This window comes from Oncorhynchus clarkii, chromosome 13, assembly GCF_045791955.1.
Source record: "Oncorhynchus clarkii lewisi isolate Uvic-CL-2024 chromosome 13, UVic_Ocla_1.0, whole genome shotgun sequence".
Taxonomy (NCBI): domain Eukaryota; kingdom Metazoa; phylum Chordata; class Actinopteri; order Salmoniformes; family Salmonidae; genus Oncorhynchus; species Oncorhynchus clarkii.
The window spans coordinates 36133831-36146772 of record NC_092159.1 but is presented as its reverse complement, the minus strand read 5'-3'; the positions used below and the strand labels follow the sequence as shown (position 1 = coordinate 36146772).

Genomic DNA, 12942 nt, shown 5'->3' with positions numbered 1-12942 from the left:
ACTCCAAGTCAACCCCGCTATATACAAATAGCTGCACCAAGGCCTTGTGTTGACAATACAATAACCCACCGAAATAGCTACGAAGAGCGAGAATAACCGCCGAGAGAAACACACGCATTGGGGGAAATGCAATGGAGGAAATTTCGCGGCGAGCTGCGGCTCTGCTCGGATTATGATGTTAAGGTTTGCGCTGTGAGAGAAAGGGAAATCTGAGGCCATTGTTATCAGCGAGCAGGGCGTACCAGTCGACAGGGCAGCCAGGCGCTTGCTGCCTGTCCATTCGCAGCCCCCCTAGCATTCCTCAGATCTTTCATGCCAGACCGTCTCCCCCCTTCCCAAGCCGAGGGGATCCGTGCAGGAGCGCCCGGACTCAGGCTCGGGGCAGCAGTCCTCGAGATACCGGCGGATTTACATTCACTGCGAGTTTTTGAAGGGAAGGGGAGAGCTCCCGTTTTATTGATTGCACCGGGGCCGAATGTGAAAAATATATGATGCCTGCCCGTGCTTCCTTCGTCAGAGGCTAAGGTAAGCTGGTCTGAAATAGGCTATCAGTTTGTGAATGGCGGAGAGTGTGTCCCGGTGATTTATGACCATATGACTCCAATCGCGGTTCAAGAAGAGTTCACAATGCTTCATGCTTCCTTCCACGACGGCCCCCCCTTTTTCCTTTAGAATCTCTCTCCAACGGATTCATTTTCCCCTCTTATATTTATTTACAAAGCAACGAGGAAATCATTTTTGGGCTATCCGTTTTCGTGGGCTTTGATGTTCAGACATGGGTACGCGTTTATTTTCAGCTAGTACCGAGGCATGGATCCCCATGTTGTTGGACTGCCGTGCTAAACTAATCTCAAATTGCTTTCTATCTGGTCATATTTCTAAATGGTTTGATAAAGTGTTTTTCGTATGACGTGCCATTCAGACGTATAAAGGCCTATTGTTTTTAATTGAAGCAAGGCAATGGGCGAATGACGACGGCTTTACATGAGAGACCATTGCACTACTCCTGTGTTGTTTTGATGCAATAATTGCCATTTTTCAATCTGTAAATGAGCTAACACATGTCTCGATGCATAATGTCTTTATGTGTGTGTATTACCGCGCCATTTGTAATTTTATCCCTGCTAAAATACAAATTGGACACCCAAACTGATGTCTAACTCGTCTCCATGTTGTTGTTGTTGACGTCCTTGTATGGGATCGCTTTTTATCCAGCCACCATTCGCTCTGGACCCCATAATTTTATTAGAGCGAATCTATAGGAAAGTTCGTTATTGTGTTAGTGTTACAAGCAGGCCAGGACATTACGTGTTCCATTTAATGGCATTGCGATATGATTTAATATCTATTATTCCTGTAGCCATCCCCCCCTTCTTTCTCTCTGTCTCTCCCTCGAACAATTCCTTAGAGAAAATAATTAGGATTCCAGCCGTCTACTGGAAAGATAAATGAGCGACATTTGTGACGTGGTGAGAGTTGGTGTCCTAAAGCTGTAGCCCAGGATCCCCTTCCTTCTCTCAGACATGGCACTGCTCTCATCTCATTTAGCCTATTCCTTACCTCTTACACATCTTTTTTATTCAAATTGGAGAATGTCTCCATATTCCATTGTGTTTGTCCTTTTAGTAGGTAGGCCTATATTATTAGGATGAGCTATACGTCTCACAAAGGATATACATACAATAAGAATCATTATTTCTTTATGAAAACAAGCTTTGTATTTTCTTGGAATAGCATGTAAGCATTATCTTGTTTTTTTTATGGGTAATTGATTTTAGCCTTAAAAAAGTGTATAATGGTTATTATGTGGATTATTCAGATTGTGTTTTTTATGTTTAGGCAATAGTATTGTTTTATTGTTGTCCAGGGATTTTCTAGTGATTATATAATTTCAATGTTCGTCATCTGTTTACCATTTTTGTAATTGTAGGCTATTGGGTCATTTATAACAGATATTAATAGGTGATAACAAAATATGTCCATATCTTTATGAAAAAATCATAATAATATAACAATTTCATTGATATAACTACATTCACTTTTGACTGTGTTTATTTGGGGGAATTTGCCATTATAATACCAAGTGTAACCACAAACACAAAGCATGTGTTTTTGTTTTGACTTATATGTAAGTGAACCTGCTAGTTGGCTTTCTAACTGAAGGCTGCCTGCTACAAAAAAAATACAATTCCTCAAAGCTTCCATGGTCCTTTCAAACCTATTTTCCAACGTTTTATCTCTGTCTTCAAGCATCCAAACGAAATTAATCCCAGGTACGTTATGGTGCTTGGCAGGGGCCACGCACACTGCCCTTTTGACCACCCCAGCAGTTAGCACATATAAGGTCTGGAGCTTTTTTTAAGGGCTATACTCCTCTTTGGCCAAGCTACGGTTATGAATCAAACTCGCCTGAAGCTTCCGGGGACCCTATCTCATTCTTCTTCTATTGGGACGTGCAGCAACGCTCACAACAGAGTCTCAAGTGCCGGTTTTTCTGGGTTTTAATGGTTGCCCAAATACAATATTGTGTAACCTGAGAAAAACTGACAGGAAATTGAACTAAGAGCGACATGCGCTGATTTCCCTCCAACAACAAGGCAAAGGCCCATTCATAGCTTTCTACACAGGCTAGAGAGCATTTTACAGACAGCATTTTAAGACAATTCTTTTAAAAAACATAACTTATTGTATATTGCTCGTTTTCATTCATAATTAAGGCAAACAAAAATAAAAGCCATTATATGGCCTAGTTTGTTTTTGACACCGAAATGCACCTTCTTTACGCAGAAGGTTTCTGTCTTTATCTTTCCATTGTGAAAATGCATATGACTTTTCTATTACAACCATAACACAAGACATGTTAGGATAGTATTTTAATACAAACAACCTTGCAACCTGCGTATGAAAACGAACACATCACTCTAAAGCAATTCAAACGAATTTCAATGAATGAAAAAAACAATAATAACGAAAACACGTTTTATTGTCGTAGAAATAACAAAGGCCAACGCTGAAACATTATTCAAAATGTTCTAATGTGAAAATCCGGACAATATGCACAAATAATGGGTTATACCTACCTAAACAATGCAATCACCACATACTTGTGAGGTTATATTCGTTATTTATTCAAGGACAACATCTTGAAGACAATCGTGTCCTTGCTCCCAGGTGCGAGTAAAGAGTGACTGGCTGGATGTTGTTTGTGTTCGTGTGCATTTGTGTGTATGTGTGTGAGAGAGAGGGAGAAAGAGAGGGAGAGAGAGTTAGGAGAGGGGGAGTGCTGCTCACAGTGAGATAGAGTAGGCCCAGTGCACCGTGGCCTGACACGGCATCTGCAAGCAGTGTTGTGGGAAAGCGCTATTCATGTCATGGCGCCTTTCAGCGGTAGAAGATGGATTTATTTTGCGCCTTTCTTATTATGTGCTTCTTATAACCTTTCAGGTCAGCTTCCAAGAGGCCTTTGGAAAGAGACCGTCACGTGACATCTGGTGCCAATGTTCTTCCAGAAGGTCGTCAGGACCCTGGTAGCCGGTAACTCCACTTTTGGAAATGCAGAAAACGACCTACTACGACAACTCGACGCTTTTCGGAGGTTACTCGTACCAAGGGGCCAACGGCTTCGGCTATGATGCTCCTCAACCGGCCTTCCAGTCCGCGGCTCACCTCGAAGGCGACTACCAGAGGTCCGCCTGCTCGCTGCAGTCCCTCGGTGGCAACAGCGCTCCTCCCCAGCAGCATGCCAAGACGAAAGAGCTGAATGGCAGCTGCATGCGGCCCAGCCTGCCACCTGAACACCAACCTCCCCCCCAGGTGTCCCCTCCCGTCATCCCCGCCAACGCCACTAGCAGCAGTGCCACCGCCACCAGCAGCAGTGCCACCGCGCAGCAGCCGGGAGGCAGCGGTGGGGCCGCTAAATCAGCGCCCAAGACGTACACTCTGTCCACCAACCCCACCCTCAACAAGCAGATCTTCCCCTGGATGAAAGAGTCGAGGCAGAATACTAAGCAAAAAAACAGCTCGCCAAGTGCAAGTTCAGCTAACGGTGTGTGCCCCCCTCCCCAATGCCCCTTACCTTGTTCATGCCCCTTTAACACACATTCAAAGCTGGATAGCTTAATTACAATACAGTTACAAAACACAATCATGGATTTGTATCTAATGACCTATCTTATTATTTATATATTTAAAGCCTGTGCTTTTTTCCTAGTTAGGTTGTTAGGAAAAGCCCTGTAGTCATAACCATATTAATTTGGTAACTGAGACCTCTATTAAAGCAGTAAATCCCTTTATTGATGAGCATTTGAAACAATTACATGAAAACATGGCAGTGTTTGGCATATACTGTGTATCCTTTCATCAGACTGGAATCCAAATGTGCTTGTTTATTTGCAGCTAATGCTTAATCTAAACTGTAGGTTGTCAAAGATGATTGATTTGAAGATATTGACAGACAAGCACACACACGCACGCACGCACACACAAACACACCAATGTATGTACATTAATTGAACCTCAGATACGTGTGACACAATTGAAGTGAAAACAGTTCATGTCCAGCACTTTCAAATATAAAAGGCTACAGTTCTGGCTGTGGGCTTTGTCTATGATGCAATTTACGTACACGGTCAATGTAGGGTCTCGAATCTCTTAATAAATGCCAAAGATATGAAGTGTTGACAACTAATATCAAGGGGATAAGTTTAGTTTCCTGGCCTCTGCTTTATTAGGAAATGATGCATTCAATTTCCGCATGTAGTAATTATGTTTTATTTCATTCCCACCCCAGCGGAGAGCAGCGGAGGTGAAAAAAGCCCCCCGGGTTCCGCAGCCTCAAAGAGAGCGCGCACCGCGTACACGAGCGCGCAGCTGGTGGAGCTAGAAAAGGAGTTCCATTTCAACCGTTACCTGTGTAGGCCTCGCCGCGTGGAAATGGCCAACTTGCTCAACCTCAGCGAGCGCCAGATCAAGATTTGGTTCCAGAACCGGCGTATGAAGTACAAAAAGGATCAGAAATGTAAAGGGCTGGGCTCTTCATCAGGGGGCCCCTCTCCAACCGGAAGCCCACCCCTACCCATGCAGTCCTCAGCTGGCTTCATGAACTCCATGCATTCCATGGCAGGCAACTACGACGCCCCCTCCCCGCCATCTTTTAACAAGTCCCATCAAAACGCCTATGCCATGTCCTCAGCCTACCAAAACCCCATGAAAAGCTGCCCCTCCCAACAGAAGTATGCCAACACAGCACCAGAATACGACCCGCACGGGCTACAGGGTAACAGTGGCAACTATGGAACTCCCAACATGCAGGGCAGCCCCGTGTATGTGGGAGGAAACTACGTGGAGTCGATGCCCACCTCTGGGCCGTCCATGTACGGCCTCAATCATCTACCACACCACCAGGCTGGGAACATGGACTACAACGGTGCCACGCAGATGTCAGCAAGCCAACACCACGGACCGTGCGACCCCCACCCGACATACACAGAGCTGGCAGCCCACCATCCTTCTCAGGGTAGAATCCAGGAAGCTCCCAAGTTAACTCATCTGTAGTAGCAGGTTTGGGGAAAAAAACTAAAATCACAACTACAAATAACTAACCCATGGGACGCTGCAATGGGGTTGAAAAAAAATATGATCCAGTGGTTTCTTGCCATGGCCAAAAAAGTATTGTCTGTTGTCTTTATCATTGTGCGTATTAGTAACATTCACTTGAATTGCGTTTTGATTAACGGTTTATTTCCTTGAATATGGAGCTCTCCCTCGGAAACAAGTAATTAAATAGTAATAGTTGGGCTTAATGGACAGCTAACAAGGTGGTGGTGGTGGGGGGGGGGGGGGGGGGGGGGTATTACTGTCAGACCTTTTTGACTCGGTGAAACACATGTTACGTCAACGTGGATTTATGTTTAGCCTGCGTCCTTGCAGTCAGCACAAATGGTTAAGCTTGACTGACGTCAATATGCATTTTTCAATTGGTGCAAGCAAACCACTGGATTGTTTTCGATTACTTCCCTTATTCATATTACCTCTCTTTGGAAATGTCTCACTAACCCACTGTGCAGTGACATTTATTTTTATTTTTTACATGTCCTCGCCAAACATTGTGGCTTCAAGGGAAGAGCTCCTTCAGCATCACGCAGATGCACTGGGTTTATGGTGTCTGGGTTCACATTGCTATGCTATGCTATGCTAGCTAACGTCCATAAACAATCACAAACACACACGCGAGGACATAAAATTTATATTTGTTATGCTGTTATATCATCATCACAGGGTAAAAAGGAGTTGAGAACTCTTTTGACAACAATGATACGCTCATTGCCCCCTCCCTTCTCTCCCCCCTCACCACTCTCTCTCCGTTTTCTCTATCACTCCCTACTCTCACTCTTCCAACTCTATCACTCTCTAGTTCAATCTATAGGGTTCACTTACATTAGCCAAGACTAATGCGAAAGGCTCACAATTTCTCATGTCTTGACTTAACGTGGAAACAGGGTATATTTGAACAAAATGCATGTCCAGGAACCAAGCTGAAGTGTAGGTTTACACTAATGCTTTCTCGTCTGGGCATCATTGTTGCACTTAGAGTTTACATTTTGATGGTTAAGGGAAAAATACACCTTATTTTGGAAACGGAAGACCTCCAATCAGCGTCTTTCTCAATGTATGTTCAAGTGAACATTCATAAATATATATTTATTTGTTATAGCCAGTTTAAATACTTTCTTTTTGTATTATTTATCCCCCATGTATTTATATCAAGAAAAAATGTAATTTTTTAGTATTTACCTGTTATAAAGACGTTGTGTTCTTGTCATTGTAACGAATACATTTTAGTTATTGTATTTTAGAAATAAATAGTTTATGTTACCCTTGTACGTAAATAATGTCTTGACTTGTACAGGGGTCAGCGAGGACGGAATCAGACCGTTCCTGCATAGTCGAGAATTAGACGAAATATAGCTAAACACTTTTGGAGAACTTCCTTTGTCCTTTGTAGCTCCTTTTATTTCATTGTTAAGAGTTGTCTGTTGAACAATTCTTTAATAAAATGTTATGTTATTCAGTTCTATGTGGTCATTTCAAGTTTTCTGAGACAAAAGGGGGGCCATACTTTTAAAGTTTCTAAAAAACGCAGAGGTATTCATCAGTATAGTAGACACGTGCACAAACTCTATTGCTCCCTCGCTGGCTCTATTCCCCTCTCTCTCTTTCAGGCAAAACGCACGCACGCGCTCACGCGCACACACACACACAAACACACACACACACACAAACACACACACACACAGCTTCTTGGGAGCATCTTTCCTCGTGCTAGTGCCAGATGACTGAAAGAGCCCTCGGGTATGCGCTTGGGTTGGTCACGTGGTCCAAGGCAACACAATCTTTGCCAAAAAGCAAAATGGTTTTGTACATCATTTACACATAGATCGCCTCATATACTGAATCCAATTTTAACGAGAGTAGGCCTACTGTATGAAGACAATCAACGTATAGAAAAATAACATTTATTTTCATAGAAATCTTAATTTATTGGCAAATAAGCAATCACAGATTTTGGAATATGCCTATACCTAAATGCAAGAACATATAGTTTAACAGCTTGCATTGCTACCGAAAATACTCATTATCATTGACGTTTCAGGGCAATTAAGTTCCCTTTCAGATGCTGTTAAATATTGAAAGGCTAATCAAGACTAATACTCTTGCTAAAACTAACTGCAACTGAGGAAGTTGATTAATACAGCAGTACTAACATAAATAACACAAGTAGCGCTAACAACAGAATAGTAATAATAACAATACTAATAAAACACACTGTTTATTCTATGCTTCAAAACACATTTGGCTTGTCATAAAATGATCAAATCAACTTACGCCTAATTGTAAATGTGTGAAAACACTAATCACCCACCATGAAAAATAAAAAGACAACACATAGCCTAGCTAATAGTCTGTTAAACAGTAGTTAAGTCTGTTAATCGTTTTTCGAATTGTTCGCTTAGCTGTAAAAAAAAGGCAGTAAAAAGAGCACACTCCCACCACACTCCAAATATGAAAGAGCACATTCCTTACAAAAATAAATATATAAATAAACAAATAACGTTGCAAGTCCATGTTCTGGCAAGCGTAAAGATTTTTGTGGCACAAACAAACCACATTCAAAAGTCTAAACAAATAGTCATAAAAAATGGAAATGAAATTCCCGATGATGAGAAATACTCTTAAATTGTCCCAGTTTTTGCACAGTCAGCTCCAATATAAGCAAAGAGAGCCCGTGCTTCTGACCTCCTTTCCATATTCTACATCGTGCATATATGGGAGAAACGCGGCCTACTCGCTGCTTTGCATTTAGCTTTAAATGGGCCAAACACCCACGCACATTTCTCCCGTCTTTGTTTTTAAAACCTAGAGTCAAGTCAAATGGAGTCGAATAGTGCCCGGCAATCTTGGTCCTTTTCTTCTATTTTGAGTTAATGCTGATGCCTATTTCAGCACCAGGGCTTAATGCGCAATGGAAAACAATTCTAAGGCCTGCGTTTGGGTTGTTAGACTACTGGCTTTTTCGTAAAAATCAGTAGGTCTAGATTCTGGGGGATAGAGAGAGAGTTTCTTTGTTGCGATCTTGAAGGAAAGAGAATAATTCTTGAGGCTGGTTGCTGTCAAGCGCTTTGCCTGGGAAAAGATTGATTGATCACCACGTTCTTTTTTTTCACAAATTCAACTTTTCCAAAAATATCCTAGCAGCTTGGCTACTTACTATCCGCTTTAAACTTCTACGATATCCTTCAATATCAATACATGTGACCTAGACCTATACGCAATATACTATGGCATTGCTTATCAACAAACACAAATTCGTATAGGGCATTAGCGTTAACACGGCCTAAGTTTTTAGTTTTTCAGAAGCTAGGATTCGCAGTTGTACACGCGACCTCACTGTGAACTTTAGTCAGTCGGCTCAGTAAACAAGCCGTCCATTTTTTACATCGTGAGAGAAAACTCCTAGCTAGCAGTCAGTGGAAGGCCTTGCTGGGCTGCATATTTTTAGGACCATTTCACACACACACACACACACACAGACACACACACACGCGCACAATATATAATTTAGTAGCATATCTCTCCGCAAGGTGATAAAGAGGTAGGCTAGCAGTTATAGAGAGATAACATAATATAATTTATACACTTACACACACCGACCTTTCTCTTCACTCTGCATCTTCCATTTATGAAAACAAAAATATAGCAGTCTACCATTACACCATGCAGGCTGCTAACCTGCACCATGCTAGGCTCTAGGAAACCGTTCTTCAGTATTTTACCAAGCGAATCTCAGCCTCCTGTTGAGACATCTCCCATCTAGGTTGGGTGGAGTTATTTTTTACCTTAAGTCTGCTCCTCCTGTCAAACTTTTAAGATTAATGGGCCTCTTTTGTATAAACACCCCGTTTGCCATATTGTAAATGTGCTCTTAACAATAACCACGTTTTACTGGATTACATCACCAGGGTCCAGGCAGAATATCTGCATGCAGATCTCCATTGTTTGACATGAAGGGCCTCACATAACCTCCCACTCGAAACAGCGAGGTGAGACAGTTGGCAACCGAACACTTTTTTTCTCTCGAATATAATACCCCCTGCTAACACAAACCAATATCTTATGGTATTTTTGAGCATTTGCTGAAAATAATGCTTTCTTTAGCCACCAGGCCCCGGCTTTCCAATTGGTTGAATCTGGTCATGTGACCAGGAATTGGCTGCAATTTCGCCCATAGTCTTCAGTTTAGTAGACCAAGGTCCCCATACGCTAGTAATATCACCAATATACACAATTATTAAAGCCCGCAAATACGGGACAGCGGGGAGCTAATAATCACGCGTTTTTGTTTTTATTTTGCTCGTTTTGATCTCGCCGTCCGCCTGTGGACTAGGATAAACTATGAATTTTGAATTTGAGAGGGAGATTGGGTTCATAAACAGCCAGCCTTCCCTTGCAGAGTGCCTGACGTCTTTTCCCGCTGTCCTGGAGTCATTTCAAACTTCATCAATCAAGGACTCGACAGTAATTCCTCCTCCTTTCGAGCACACCATCCCCAGCCTGAGTCCCTGCACAAGCAGCCAGGCGCGACCGAGGAGCCAAAAGCGAACCTCCAATGGCCTCCAGCTTCGGACGCCACAGCCGCAACAGGGCCCAGCCCCGCCGGCAAGTACGGCTGGCCCGCTGGCACACGAGTTCCCCTGGATGAAAGAGAAGAAATCCTCGAAAAAGGGACCCAAATCTGGGAATGCCACGGTAGCCTCCTCTTCTCCCTCTCCTGCATCCTCCGGGTACGCCACTGCAGGACTTGAATCACCGACAGGTCGGTACATGATGTAAAAGACAAGGCTATTCATTTTTTCTGATGTTTCTTTTCTTTTCCATTTTCTTTATTTGCATGGTTCCACTGCATGTTGGTCTATACTGCACCTCATAGAAACAGCTACGGAAGCCTCATCTTTCGCAATCGTTGTTGCAGGGCTTTTGTCTCATGTTGATGTTAATAAAAGGACAAGTAGCATGCATTTATTTCTGAAATATGAGTGCCCTTCTGCTCTGTGTCGTGTGTATGGAGGAGTCACAGAGACCTGCATTATGCTGCAGTGTTGCTTTGAATGAACTATTTCCCGTCATAATCCTTATTGTTACTAATCTATTACACCATTTTCGTTTGTATTTCACTAACATATCAATTTCTTGCATTGCGTGATTTGATGTCAGGCATATAAACATTGATATAGCCTACACATAATCTGCTATATGTTAGCTATATTGCAAAGTCTTTGTAATGCCTGTATGTGTCAGATATTCTATGCGTAATGCGGATGTGTGTGTGTGTGTGTGTGTGTGTATTCTTGCTGATAAAGTTGCCTTTCTCAAGATACCGATTGCAAAACTTGTCCTGGAATAACGATTTAATCGCAGTCAGTGTCAGTGCTGTCTTAATGATATATATTCATAACCATGTCTCGAGGTTTGGGGTAGTCATGTTGGACGTCAGTATATAATGTGGAGGCAATGGGACAAAACAAAATATGGGGTTTAGAGGAATAACGCGTGTTCTCTGCAAACCTGATACACTGACATCAGAGAAGCACTGCAGTCATTTGAAAACAATGCACGTAGGGCAGGCCTATTGAAATTTTGTTACGCCTCGTTCATTTTTATGGTTTTCAGTAGCTGCGTGCCAAATGTCTAGGCTCAACCCTATTAGCTTGCTATTTTGGACTTATTTATGTTCTATGTCTGGGCTTTTGCAGAGGCGCAGGGTGGACTGGACAACGGCAGCGGATCCCGGAGGCTGAGGACTGCCTACACCAACACGCAGCTACTGGAGCTGGAGAAGGAGTTCCACTTCAACAAATATCTCTGTCGGCCCCGGCGGGTGGAAATAGCTGCCCTTCTGGATCTAACCGAGAGACAGGTCAAAGTGTGGTTCCAGAACCGGAGGATGAAGCACAAGCGGCAAACGACACACCACAGGGAAGGCCAAGAGGGCGACCCCGGCGGGTTCGAGCCCCTGGAAGGTGCCGATGCTTCCTCGCCTTACTCGAGCCAGCCACTGGAAGCCTCGGGCTCGGCTGCGTCTGAGGGGGAGACGTGTAACTCGGCAGCCTCCTACACGAACAGCAGTGACAATAACCAGCCCACGCCTGAGGAGGGCCAGCTGAGCTGCCAAGAGCCCACATCAGTCTCTGACACAACTGTGCGGTCGACCCGGTTCCCAACGCCCACTGCAGATAACCCCGCAACAATGGGCGACGGTGGCGCATCTGGCCCGGATCATTCGTTTTCAGAGCAGCAGGACGCCTCCTCCCTGCCCGATTTGAATTTCTTTTCTGCTGATTCCTGCCTCCAGATTTCTGACGCTTTATCGCCCAGCTTGCAGAGCTCGCTCGACAGCCCGGTAGATTTCTCCGAGGCGGACTTTGACTTATTTACAAGCACACTTTGTACAATAGATTTACAACATTTACAGTTCTAACGACAACAACAACAACAACAATACAGAACAATCGAATTAAGGAGAATGTCCCACCGTATTACAATGGTATGAATGCTTCTCGGCAACATTCCTGAAACACATTTATGAAAAAGATTCCTGGGTTTAATTTGAAGATAACATAGAACCTGAGATAGCAAAGGAGCGATTATGTCCTTTCCTGGCATTATAATTTTGGTTTACTCCATCGAAATCACATACGGATTTCCCCTTGTTCAAATTTCAGGTATTTATTGCCTTCTTGTTTTCTGACAGTATTAATTGGCAGTTACAGTAATAGACTATACTGTCTCCTTAATGTTTCAAAACTGTTCAGTGCAGCTCAATCGCTTAATTCTCAGGAAATGAAGGCCTATCAGATATATAGGCCTAAAGGATAGTTGAACTGCTTTTAGAAATTCTCTCGAGACGGGCGGTGATCCCGTTGATGAGTTTTAGAACTAGTTTATTTATTGAGATTCTTTAATAGTAAATTTCAAATTATTTATTGTACATTATTTTCATAGTTGAAATAAAAACAAACTTTTATAATGTGGCCTAAGTGTTTTTGATTATGTAGTTACTAGTAATTGAAAAGTGCAATTCTTTTTGATAGATGATAATTAAAACAGTTATTTCAGACAAGAAAAATACAGAAATATTGCAAATGGGGATTGTTTGAGATGTATTGGTCTACCAAATATCTGTTACTGGTCTTGGCAAATGCATAGTTTGCTATTGCAGAGTTGATATGTTCAAAATGCAGCGTGTTATAATAATAATAAGTAATATTATCATTGTCGTTAATATTATTTCCACACAATTATGTTGTGATGGTTTCATCAATTGTAGGGCAACACATGAAATCTCCAAAGGTTGTATAACCCGTTGGTTTCAGATTTCGGGGTACT

General features: G+C 42.7%; 2 protein-coding genes across 5 annotated transcripts in view; both read left to right on the top strand.

Annotated features, from left to right (window-relative positions):
* The window catches only part of LOC139364591 (homeobox protein Hox-B3a-like), a 57331-nt gene extending 50262 nt beyond the window's left edge, over positions 1 to 7069 (top strand). For 2 of the 4 annotated variants that reach the window (XM_071101464.1, XM_071101465.1), the window contains exon 4: positions 4790 to 5816. In XM_071101464.1, coding sequence (XP_070957565.1) covers positions 4790 to 5553 — 764 coding nt within the window. In that variant the 3' untranslated portion in view covers positions 5554 to 5816. Of the gene's footprint in view, positions 1 to 352; positions 526 to 3444; positions 4046 to 4789 lie in introns of those variants that run through there. The other 2 variants (XM_071101463.1, XM_071101462.1) reach the window with 2 other exon arrangements.
* Positions 7070 to 9951: 2882 nt separating this feature from the next.
* LOC139423918 (homeobox protein Hox-B2a-like) lies at positions 9952 to 12378 on the top strand. The gene is made up of 2 exons (XM_071175563.1): positions 9952 to 10372; positions 11310 to 12378. The coding sequence occupies exons 1-2, from the start codon at positions 9952 to 9954 to the stop codon at positions 12032 to 12034; spliced, it is 1146 nt and encodes a 381-aa protein (XP_071031664.1). The 3' UTR covers positions 12035 to 12378.
* Positions 12379 to 12942: the final 564 nt, after the last annotated feature.